This window comes from Haliotis rufescens, unplaced genomic scaffold (assembly GCF_023055435.1).
Source record: "Haliotis rufescens isolate VD_foot unplaced genomic scaffold, xgHalRufe1.0.p SCAF_45, whole genome shotgun sequence".
NCBI classification, from domain to species: Eukaryota; Metazoa; Mollusca; class Gastropoda; order Lepetellida; family Haliotidae; genus Haliotis; species Haliotis rufescens.
The window spans coordinates 1,204,657-1,217,881 of record NW_025964168.1 but is presented as its reverse complement, the minus strand read 5'-3'; the positions used below and the strand labels follow the sequence as shown (position 1 = coordinate 1,217,881).

The following is a 13,225-nucleotide window of genomic DNA, read 5'->3' as shown; positions in this document are numbered from 1 at the left end:
ACCAAGTTGTTGCATGTTGGACCACAAATGATATAATATGAATAGGGGTGAATTCCAAAATGGTTGCCAGCGTTAGAAATTGGCGCTAGTCCTACAGTCCTTGCCAAGCTGGCCAGTAGTTTGGTAGCACAAACACTGGTAAAAATTTGCCAGTTTATATGTAATCATAATAAGGACCAGTGAACTAGATACTAAAGGTTAGATTCTATGGTTGGTTGACTTGATTGTGAAAGTAACGAACCACAGATATAGCAACCAAATTTTAACAGTCTCTTTAGGTTCAATCTAACCATGTTTTACTGCATAGGACTGAGTAAAACCAGCGAATCTTTTAGGAATCTGCTAAGCAATATTCCATTTGGTCTTTGGACTGTATCATATTTGCTGATGGCCACTACCACCACCATCTGTCTCTGTATCCTACCCCCCGGGGACTCCTGGGTAGAGCTGGTCCTCACCAACCTATGCTGGTTGTAAGGGGTGACCAAATGGACTGGGTGGTCAGTCTCGGTGACTGGGTTGATGACATGTCAATGTACCCTGACAGCATGGCGTGCTCATAATGTAACTCACTGGAATGTCTGTTGCCATGAACTATGACAGTGGAAAAAATGTATTAAATTAAATCTTGATTATGAAATGGCTTGATTATGAAATGGTAAGTCTAGTCAACTATGAAATTAGTACCAGGAAAATAAATGTTAGAGGTGAGGCATGTATTGTGTAATTATAGATTTCAAAAACTTTGTGTTCTTCACATTGTCTGGTTCAGACTTGAATACAGCTGGAATACAGCTGAGTGCAGAGTTAAACAACAAGCACATGCTGTATCCTGGACATACTATTGGGAAACTGATTGGTCAAGTTATGATGCATAATGAGTGGCAATATTTAAAGATTCTTGTTTATTAGGCCCTATTGAATTTGCTCAACATTATGGGCTGTGGATATTGTATTTCTGATCATCTGTTCCTTTTACGGAATTTGTGTATGCATCAGCCACTCCTAAAAAATAAAAATTGTAAACAAAATTCTGAAAATTTATATTTTTTCAATTCAAAATGCATATTTGTATGTTCATTGCAAAGGGTTATCAATAAAACATAGTTAACTGCAAAACTGACAGGATCACCCCAACCAGTATTGCACAAAAGGCAGCTTATGCTGATAACATTTGAAGAAAAAAATAGGAAAGTCATTATATTTATTATTTTCTTACACACCAGTGGGTGAGAAATCCATTTGAGATAACTGGTATCAAACATATGTGTGAGATTGAATTCTAGGCCCGTGATTGGCTAATCCATGGTGATGACCTGAGGTCAGATGATGACGAACTACTTTCCTGAGTATAAATCATTCATAAGTTTCTTGTGCTTCAGTCAAATGTTCACCTACGTCTGTATTGAACCACAGGATTGTGTAATTAATATTAATAATAATTATAATAATAATAATAATTATAATAATAATAATAATAAACAAACTCGTCTGCGAGTTTGTTTGTTATTATTATCAGTTACATTATCTGTTGTTATGTCAATGTTATTGTTTTTTAGAGTGTAATGTCCCTGCTCTTCAACACTCACTTCGAAGTCGAATAAAATTCAAAACACATCACGCAATCTAATACACATCACAGTTTTGTATTCCCCCTTCTGTTTATCATATACTGTCATTATAGGCAAAGCAAATTTACTGAAAGTGACTTCTGGAAATTAGGTACATCGTAAAGCTCGCCAAATCACAAATCACAGTGTTATTTACCAGAGAGTACATACTGTGTGTTTAGAAATCTAAATATCGGATATTTACTCTAAAAATTAATGTAGAAAAATAGCGTATTAGTGATGTCAGGTATCAAATCAGTAATGATATTTTTGAAACGTCGCTGATAGCCTAGAATCGATTAGAATGTTTTGGAAAATTCGCATACACGAACGTCGAAGTGTACGTTCCGTCATAATGCCGGTTATGAGACACCTATTCGATCAGGTATATTTCAAACTCAGCTGCTCTACATGCATCCCTGAATTCCTCATACATTTTAGAAACAAATGTCACCAATGCAAATTATCTCGATGAAATCATTTCGAAATAAATTAGGTATGGAAACAAACACTGTGCTCGGAAAACTGTACTTGCTGAAATGTAAACAAGCAAAATTCAGATTTTACACTGTGTAGCATTTTAAGGGGTACTTTCGTCTTATTGTTGCATAAATTGGCTAGATCACGCGTTTGAGAATATTCATGGGAAGAGTATCGTTGCACTAATTATGGAATTTCAAATATATACATTACAATGATGTGGTAAATTCTGTCCTGTGTGACGCCATGACTGACGCTAAATCACGCACAACGAAGACGTAGTTATCTGCATTTCTGACTAATTCTCTTTGTTACATTGGAAAACATGGTTAACCAATAACAGTACACAGATTGTCAGAATGTTTCTGATTACTTATGTGACACATTAATGTACACACGATCCCTCAATCAATGAAAACCCTAATCTGGAAATCCTGCGTACTGTTGTCAGTAAACATGCCATTTTGTAAAAGTCGGTCACTGGTAGTGATGTCATACGGAAGTAAACATTGTTGTACATATTTGGTAATTTCTTTGAGGTGTGAACTTTTAACAAGGCATCCAGCATGTTCTTTGTTTTGTCATAGCCTTGATAATCCACAAATATGGCGGAAACCTTTTTGTGTAGGGTCTCATTATTTATTGGTAGTAAGCAATACATAGGATGACGTCACTTATGACAGTGGTGTTAAGTACAAATGCGCTTCTGTGATCATGAGAATTAGACAAAATGCATCGATTCGATGCAAAAAGGTGCGATTTTAGGGTGTGTAAGAAACAGATTACTGCACTCGTGCCTGTCAGATACTATTGATCTTACAACTCGTTGTTACAAAGCGTATCTAACTCGCATTGCTCGTTAGATACATTTTGAAACAAGTCGTTGTAAGATCAATGGTATCTGAGAGACACTCATGTAGTAATCTCTATATCCCCAGCCCAACAAAGTTGGCGGGGGATATAGAAACGGGCTCCGTCCGTCCGTCACGTTTCGTATCCGGAGCATAACTAAAAAAACATTCAATATTTTTTCATCAAACTTTGCAGGTTTGTCAGGTACATGCTGAACTGGTGCCTTTTGCTATTTAGAAATTTTAGAAATTTTTATTTTTTACGTTTCCATGGCAACGAGATGGACTTAGGTTCCAAACTCTTCTTTTTTTTACAATTTCCATGATAAGTTCCACCTCGGTTAAAAAAGGTTAGGGTTTGTTTAGATTTAATTATGTCATAAATTCTACAACAGGGGCGGTGGATATAGCCACGTTAGTGGCAAACTCTTGTTTTTTCTTATAATATCAGTAAACCAGATAATAGTAAATGAGGCTGGCCTTTAATTAATTAGTACTGGTAGTTCAAATTTTGTAATAAAAACAATGTGTGCAGTAAGCAATAGTCTGTCTCATATTCCTGAATCATCATTTTCCCTTCTGCCCAGCCCTTACTGTAGTGCTAGATCCCAAAATGAAGCAAGTCTAGATTTTCCACAGGTTCTGAATCCCCCATCTCACTGGGAGTTGCTTTTCAATTAAATGGAGTTGCTTGTTTCTATCAAAATTATTCATTTTTGGAGACTTGGTAAGTCTAAGTTAGCAAGGATGACCTACTTGTTTTGCTTCAAAAGCAGAACTAAACAAATGGTTTAGACTTCGACAATGGGTGTGGTGGTGCCTGGTTGTATAGTAAGCTGGACTAGGCATGTTTGGGTTTATAACTCATGCCATTCTTGGTCAGGACAAACACATGAAGATCCAGGGTAGAATAGGTCTTCAGCAACCCATGCTTGCAGTAAAAGGCGACTATGCTTGTAAGATGTGACTAATGGGATTGGCTCGTCTTGGTTGATGCATGTCATTGATCCCAATTGCATGGATCGATGCTCATGATGTCAATCACTGGATTGTCTGGTCCAGACTTGATTATTTACAGACCGCCGTCATATAGCTGGAATATTGCTGAATGTGGTGTTAAACAACAAACCAACAAATTTGGTCAGGACACGCCCCGCTTGTCGTAGGAGTTTCCTGAAGGTATGATCTGGTTGACACACTGTGTAACATGGTGGACTGTTTGCCCAAACCACTGGTTTGATTGGTCCAGACTCAACATTTACAGGCTGATGAATGGATTATTGCTGACTCAGACTACATTCACACACCTGCTTCTCTAAATCTTGTAATCATGGACATCAGTGGTCATAAATAATATTTATTGATCCTCAACTCTATTCATTTCTTGTCACCTGCGCTCTAAGGTTAGTCACGTGATATATTGTTTAATGACAAAGACTCACTATAGCTCAGTGGTTACACTACAAGTCGCTAATGTTCGCATTTCTTTCTGACGATTCACACATTCCTTTCGACTTGTATATGTTTGAGTAAAGATAAATCTTCAGTCAACTTCATTGTACGCGTGATCTAATTAGTTTCAGCCAAGGCTGCAGTAAAACAATTACCAATCTGACATTTTGTTCCCTACACTTGAGACTTGCAGTGGGTACCCGGGTAGGGTCGGGTAATAGAGGGTTGGGTACCCAGGTAGTAAATTTGGACTCGTCCCAGCCCTATAGGACTGGGACAATACATCAGCTGACCCATCCGATAGGTATCACCAGAGACGATATTTAGAGGGACAGGCCTCAGCAGTACATAAACATTAATGGTCCCTGCCTTGCCCATGAGTGTAATTGATACATCTGGACGCCCTGCTGCTTTTTTCCTGCCAGCGGTCAAGATGTACAACACATGCTCAGATGCTCTTATCTGAGGACTTCCATAGATTAGTAAACAATCTCACGCAATGCTTGAATGCTGAGAGTTAATTCCCTTGACTTCCCTTCAAGTGCACATGCTGACATTACACTGATATTTAAAGTATTAGGCTAAGCACAGTCAAAAACTACATCGTATCAAGTCATGGCATTAATTCACCTGATTATGAAGTAAGTATATACTCTGAAATGTTGTGTTCTCAAAATAAAGAAGTTGACTACCATAAATTCTATTCCTTACATCGTATCAATTCAGGGGAATGAACAGAAGATCGATGATAAACTTGGTCAATGAAAATGTGAAAATTGCGATAAAAATGACTAGACATGAGGATTTACCATTTCAATTATATTTCCTGTTCTGTGCGGCATTGTTTTCTATGCAGAAATTAAGATTACCATGTGTATTTGTCAGTTAAACTAAGCCAGAAATAGCAATCAGCGGTACACACATTTTCTCCTGGATCTACCGGTGATTCGGTTAAAAAATACCCAGTATTATAACTTGAAGGTATTTTGATGCAATGGTCGGAAGAAATTGTATCTGAAACTATTAGTTTTCCAGCAATGATATATTCTAATATCGGGTTACTTTAGTTACAGCTTAATAAATTTATAATATTAATTAATAATAATAACCATAAGCGTAGTACTTTGATATACAGCCGGAATTGTGTTATATTTGGAACAGTTTGGCGAGTCACTATAAGAGCCTTCACAAGTTTTTGCTTTAACGAATGCGAAAAGAATATTTAGGCATGTAATCGTCAAACTACAACAAATATGACGTTTAATGAGTCAAAATATATCATGTATGATATGTGTATCCATTTTCTGTCAACTAACATTAGCTACTAACTACCATAGCGGTTATCTGATCATCGTTGCTGTAAATAACAGTGAGTTGGAGCCATCTTCCGAAATTAATGTAAACAGTAATGAATGAAGTTTTGAATAAAATTAATATAATAGATTACAAACATAAGTCCAGATATACAATGAACACTCTTTATAACCGGATAGTGTAATAACAGGATTAACATACATACTTTGTCAAATGCCTCCCGCCTCACATTTTTACTTTGATTCTGTTCATAGTGGTGTGTTTGTCCGTACTATATCTCTAAAACTAATAAGTATTCTTTTAACAATTTGCACACACAAACACCAGGTTGTCAACAGGTGCCTTTCTTTCTTTCTTTCTTTCTTTCTTTTTTTTCTTTCTTTGGACCATGACTGGAACATGTTATAATCTCTATATTTCTAACTTTACAGCAGTCTGCCTTTTTCTGGGAAGATCCGCCTGTTGGACGTAGGGAGCTGCTACAACCCCTTTGAGCAGTTTGAGGAGTTCCTTGCTATAGGCATTGACATAATCCCAGCAAAACCTGTAAGTCATTTGATAAGGCCGTGACTAAATATATTGTTTCTCATCAAAGCATTTTTCAAGTTTGGTAGTCCATCCATCATTATTTTTTACATTTTCGACCAATCTTCTGAAACATCATGTGGTGTCCTTCATAAACATCTTCCTCATCTTCCCCAGAAGACACAGGACCAATAAAGCTGAAACTTCCCATACTTGTTCCCACCCAAATATTCAAGAGGTTTGAATTTGATTATAGTGGCCATATTGAAAAACCTCTTTATGTCCATTACTTGGTCATTTTTGTTTAAAATATGATAAAGTTTAGTAGGTTTTAGACCACGTCCCCAGCAACCTATGCTGGTCATAAGAGGCAAACAAATGTATAGTGTGGTGCGGTTCAGTGATTTAGTTGATTGTGTGTCACACTGCCCTGATGACGCAGATCAGTGCTCACAAAAGTCACTGATCAAATATAGTATGTTCTAGAATTGATTGAGGTGAACTACAGAGCCTCAAGGCTCTATTGTTTTGCAGAAGTCGTCAGACTCATTGTTGGCCATGGTGGCATGGTTAGGGTTGGTAATTCTGCTGTTAAAAGTTGGACAGTAAAGGAATTAATGTAGAAAACAGATTTCTTTTCATTGGACAGAATTCAATATTTATTAATTGTACTCGATAAAAATGGTTGTGCAAGTCTGGTATTCTTGGAAAGGTATTCTTAGATATTGTGCAGAGAAACTTGACCGAATCAGAATTGTTTTAGAGTACTTTATTTGCAGAAAGAGACTGAATTCGTGAACCTTGTGTAATTGTATACCCCAAACGGTGCACAGTGCAGGGAAAGTATTTGTGCTGTACTTGTCATACTGAAAGCCAAGATCTACTGGCTTGAATAGACCCTTTCCCCATACTGTGATTCTGTGTCACTCTGTATGAAGGAAATGCGAAAACAATGTAACATTTCATCATTCTTGTTAATTAATGGTATTTGATTTTCGTTTATTTGAGAATATTTTGTTTCAGAGCGTCTACCACTGTGATTTCCTTCATCTTGAGATGACAGATCCATTGCAGGTTGCCATGGATACACTGGACACATACGTCAGCAACTTGAAGGACCCGATTGAGCGACTTCCTCGCCAGATATTCCATGTTGTAGTGTTTTCGCTTCTTTTAGAGTACCTACCGTCCGCCTACCAGCGCTGGCTGTGCTGCCAGAAGGCTCACAGTCTGCTCATGCTCAACGGCCTCCTTCTGATTGTCACACCTGATTCACATCAGCAGCATCGAAACGCCGCCATGATGAAAAGTTGGCGAGTGGCGATTGAATCCATGGGCTTTCTGAGGTGGCGTTACATCAAACTAGACCACATACACTGCATGGCTTTCCGCAAGGTGGAGAAGCCGGACAGCGGAGACTGTTTACTGGAGGGTGTGTCTCCTGACATGCTGCACATTCCTCAAGACTACAACAACGCAAGTTTAGAGACAAGTATCTTCAGTCACTCAATGCCATTCACAACAGAAGATGAAGACTTTTTCAGACAGTCTCTTCACGAGTTGCCGCATATTGCTTCGGATGATGAAGATTTTCTCTGAGTATATTATATCAACTTCAAATGACCTTAAAAGGGTTATTATCCCGATGAACAAGCTTCTAGAAGGGTCAGTTGGTATGAAAATGTTTTAATTAATCCCACCAAAACATTTGGAAATGGGAAATGTCTAGCCAGGTCCAGAAACATTGTTGAGGTGGTAAGGAGAGTGTCAATATTTATACGTATGTGTTTTAACAATGGTGCCTAGTCTAAGTCAGTTTTTGACAAAAATATAATTCAAGAAAATCGGTCTTTGAATCCCATTTCATTTTATATATTTTGAATATTTTTATACATCTAGTCATAACTATGTGTAAGTAATACGCTACTTAATACCATAATATCTAATTCATTACTGTCAATGACCTAAGGTATTGTTTATAACTCTATGTCAACTGTTGTGGTGCCCTAATGAATTCTCATCTACGTGAATCCGTTGCATCGGATGGAGGTATATATATTTCCTTCCAGAAACTGCAGTCCTGAAAACACATCTTATTCTTATGAATTTACAGATTTAGTTGCAGGCCATGTTGATGTGTTTTGTTTTTCTGAATTTCTGTGCCAATATGAAAAGACAAGAATATAGATAATGTGGCGAGAGGTCAAGTACAAAGAGAAACAGAATTGAATATCATCATGGGTTCTTGGAGCAATAAGCACAAGTATCCCAGAAACTATAGAGGTATTGAGTTTAATTTAGAGGTTGCAATGCCAGTCATACTGAGATGGTTCAACCTTATAAATCCCATATTGCTTCTGATGATGACAATTTTCTCAGAGTACCGGTATATTTTATCAAATTCAAATGACCTTAAAAGGGTTATTATCTAGAACTAGATTCTAGGAGGGTCAGTTGGTATGCAAATGTTTTTATAAATCCCACCAAAATGCAGTTCCCTAATGCATTGTTTTTTCATTGATATTCCATGAGGGCTGGGAAGGGTAACTCGGGTACTCGGGTCGAGTGGGTCCTGAGTAGGACCTGGGGACCCACAGGACTACCCGGACCCGTGGTCAGTCAGGTGATATATTGTTTACCGACAAAAAATCACTATAGCTCAGTGGTTACACTACAAGTCGCTAATATTCGAATTTCACGTTCTTCACGTTCCTCACGTTCCTTTTGACTTGTATATGTTTGATTAAAGATAAAGCTTCAGTCAACTTCAGTGTATGCATGATCTGATTGTTTGATACATGTATCTAAATAGTTTTGGCCAGGGCCTGCGGTAAAACAATTCCCAGTCAGACATTTTGTCCTCACTCTCGAGACCTACAGTGAGTATCCGGGTAGGGTCAGTTATAGAGGGTCGGGTACCAGGGTAGTAAATTTGGACTCGTCCCAGCTCTATATTCCACACGATAGATGCATACTTTTTTATTACATTTAATTCCTGGTGGATTTGCTTACAGCAGGGTTTGAACCAAGACAGATATAAAAGTTTGTTACTTAAATCAAAACTGCAGATTCATTTGTTGTATTTTTTATGCTTTTGTTTGGATTTGTTCAACATGTATAAATTATTTACATCATACATAAATATTTGTCAAAGCAAACCAAAACAGCGAGGATTTACTTCCGAAAATTGCTGGTAATGTAAGTATCAACTGGATCAGTTATGTTATAGGTCAGATCTCTTAGCCTTCTATTACTTCACCCCAAGTATCAAAATGTGTATTGCAAAATGTTCGGAAAACTATCAATGACACATGTTGAATGGAATGATTTTTTGGACCAATCAGTTCATTACCACACCCCTCAAGTTTCATATCACTTGAGGAAGGTGAACTGCGGTACCTGTGGTACTCTGGTCTTATATTTTGCAAATGTAAAGGGCAGACCAATTTTTACCTTAAAATACATATCAAAAGGATTTGGTAATTTAGACTGATAATAATACAATTGCACTGTTTGATTGGCATTTTTAGGAATTGGTAAGTAACATTAAAGGTAAGATATTTTGTTATAGAATAAAGAAGCTGTCATAGATAGCATATCTTGCCTTTACTAATATAACTGCAGTTGATAGGTTCCTATATCTTACAGGGGCACGGGTGGCCCAGTCGTCTAAGGCGCCACGATTCGCTGTGCAGAGTTGCATCCCTTGGACACGCCAGAAACCTATGATTGTGGGTTTGACTCCCGGTTTGCCCCAATTATGTTTCTAGGTTTGTCAGCACCATACCCGAGCTCGTGGGTTTCACCGAATTGGTAAACGGCTGAAACCTGCGAATAAGCTTGCAGACTAACTATGGCTGTAATGATTCACCAAAACCTACGATATAATCGATACTTAGATACACACGATACTTGCATCATCGGTTTGTGAGATCGTGATACACTATAAATAGAACAGGAACTTATAGAGTTACCTCCCGTAATAGCAGAAGTAGCACAACGCCACCTGTAAGTATGTCAAAACACAAGGAAGTGGTGTCCCAGGACGCACCTACTAACTTTTACATTTAATAACCATCCCTTTACTCAAAACTGTTTTGATCTTGTGGTTTTCTTTGTTAATTTTTTTTAAGAAAGAGGTTTTAGAGACGCATTTCAGTGAATTCATCAGTTCATACTAATTGATGTGGTGTATCGTGATACCAGTTGCATCTTCAGTCTGTATCGTGATACCAATCATATTGCAAGATACCAGGCGATACTCAACTCTCAGCTAACACACACACACATGCAGACATGGAAGTACTTGTATTTGATGCACTGCATTAGAAATTGGCAGGAAGGTATTCAGATCTTCATTTCAGATTCTATGCTCTGCGATATATATCACAGATCTGAATGAGCCCCTGTGACAGACGGCACACCCCGGTGATAACCTGTCAGACCAGTGTTGTTTCTGCAGAGGTCTACTGCTTATTTGATTTACCGGTCGCTATTCTCTCAAGTTATATTTTCAGCCGTCTCTAAACTCTATTTACTTTTCTTAAGGCTATAAACAGTATTAAAACCTGATGTACATTTAATTTGCATTGAGTGAGTGAGTGAGTGAGTGTCTGTCCACAGCATCTGCCATCTCCAGCTCATCAAATCTAAAGCTTCATTCCATATTCCACCCTATCTCCATTTCATTTCATTTCTAAATAATTAAATTGGTCATTACAATCAAATCATCTTTTATGTGTTACGGTAATTTTCTCCCCACATTGGATTATTTATACACCAGAAACGATCCCTCCTCTCAGGATGGCATGCCATTACAATCCAACAATGACTTGAAGACCACAAACTGCATTGTTATGCTTCATCACAGTACATACATGTACGCTTAACCCTAAAAATAAATGTTCAATGAGATGCTTCAAATAATGATAATTCTGAATTAAAGACATATAAATTGAAATTGTTATTGAAATTTGACTGGAAAGTAGCTTTTTTAGTAGCAGTTAGTACTTTGAGTAGAGGATTGATTATGCTTGTGGATATTTGATGATGCATAAAGAACTTTATGCACTCCAGTGATAGATGTGATGGGACAGTCATTTGCAGCTTCATCGCTTGACTTGTTTAATTTGATTGGCATTCTTGTAAAAACTTGACCATGCATATCTTCATCTTGGCCAATCACTCATTATCATCATTCAAGTCCCTAATATTTGAGTGAATAAGTAATTTCTGTTTTTTCTTACAATTCCAACTATTACCTCGCTATATGCTTCCAGTTTTTTGTAAATATTTTGAGAATGTTGAAGCAATGTCCTTGAACTTCTTGGCATACCAGATGTGGAGAGCAGAAGGGTCGGATGGCGCAGGAGTAGGAACTTTGTTGGCCCCGAACTGTACAAGTTTGATTCCTCAATTTACATTGCCCCTGTTTTCTGATTAGGGAGTTATGGTGTAATACTAAACAAAATGTTGTTAAGGCTATAGACAACATATATTGGTTGTCATGCACTACAGCTGAAACATCATTTTTTTTACTACTGGGTGAAATTTCTCAGTGTTATGTAAAGAAGACTGGAAATTGTCTAAGTTTATTTAATGAGTTGGTTGTGAGCATTTATTTATTGTGTAGTTTAGTATTATTGCTGCTGGTTTAGCGTCAGGTTTAGGTCTGATACATGTTTTTTTCAACTATTTGTCTTGCCTATGGACCATACTCTCAAGATCTTCTCTCAAGCAACAGTCCCATGGGAATTGCACATGGGGCTCCTAATGTTTGTTGACAGGAGCTACAAAAATTACATCTTCCACTCAATCAGCAGCTAGCTACTGTGAGTATATCATATTGTCACATCATACAGTCACATCACTGAGTCACATCATACAGTCACGTCATCGAGTCAAATCACTTTGTCAGGCTCGCTGACTTGGTTGATGCATGTCATCGTATCCCATTTGTGTGGATTGATGCTTATGATGTGAATCACTGGGTTGTCTGGTCCAGACTCGATTATTTACACACCGCCATCATATTGCTGGAATATTGCTGAGTGCGGCGTTAAACAACAAACAAACAAAAAACAAACTTAGTCACTTCATACAGTCACATCATTCACTCACCTCCAATCACATCACTTCGTCCTGTTTAGTCACATCATTCAATGTTTTATGGCAATGATCTGAGTAGGGAACACAAGCAGCCAAGACAGCTCCACCTGATACTAACTTTAGTCATCTTGTATACGAAACATAAGTTACCTATTCTTCAAATTTCATACTTCCATTTAATAATTGTCTGTGAAGGTGCCTTGGAAACATGTCTAGGAATGAATGTGGAGTAATTTGACAATGGCCATACAGATGTAACTCATTACCTATTGATTGGTTACCTTGTATTTGATGTATGCGTGGGGGAAGATACAGTTGGCCCAGTGTTCTAAGGCACCGCAATCGCTGTGAAGAGTTGCATCCCTTAGGCATGCCAGGAACCTATGCTCATCGGTTTCACCAAAGTGTTAAATGTCTAAGACCTGAATCACTTTGGTCTTTCCTCCACCATCATGCTGACACAACACCATATACTAACTGGATTACTGTTCACAGCAGCGTTAAATCAAACTCACTCACTCACTCACTCACTCACTCACTCACTCACTCACTCATTTGAGGGTTTGTCGTGGATCAATCTCTTTAAAATCAGATCTCGCTGCCGCTAAACAAAGATCCCATTACGGGTCACATAAGACCGACCTTGTGCGAACTCTGACCGACCAATGGAATGACCAATCAGAAGGCAGCTTTCTCGGGCTTTACGGCACTAATTTCAAATTGGCGACTACACTTCGAAACATATTTTGACAAATTCTCGATTAAAAATATGAAACCTGAACAAAAGTACATTCTGGAATCGCTCATCTATGGTCTAGGTTGTATGGATTCAGTTGTTAAACCCATAACTATCGTTCGGAATACCCCGTGTTAAAGTTTTCAAGA

General features: G+C 37.9%; 1 protein-coding gene across 1 annotated transcript in view; it reads left to right on the top strand.

Moving 5' to 3' along the window:
• Positions 1-12,939, top strand: part of LOC124145931 (S-adenosylmethionine sensor upstream of mTORC1-like) — a 32,355-nt gene extending 19,416 nt beyond the window's left edge. The window contains exons 3-4 of the mRNA XM_046515912.2: positions 6,139-6,253; positions 7,256-12,939. Coding sequence (XP_046371868.2) covers positions 6,139-6,253; positions 7,256-7,831 — 691 coding nt within the window. The 3' untranslated portion in view covers positions 7,832-12,939. The remainder of the gene's footprint in view (positions 1-6,138; positions 6,254-7,255) is intronic.
• The last annotated feature ends 286 nt before the right edge of the window (positions 12,940-13,225 follow it).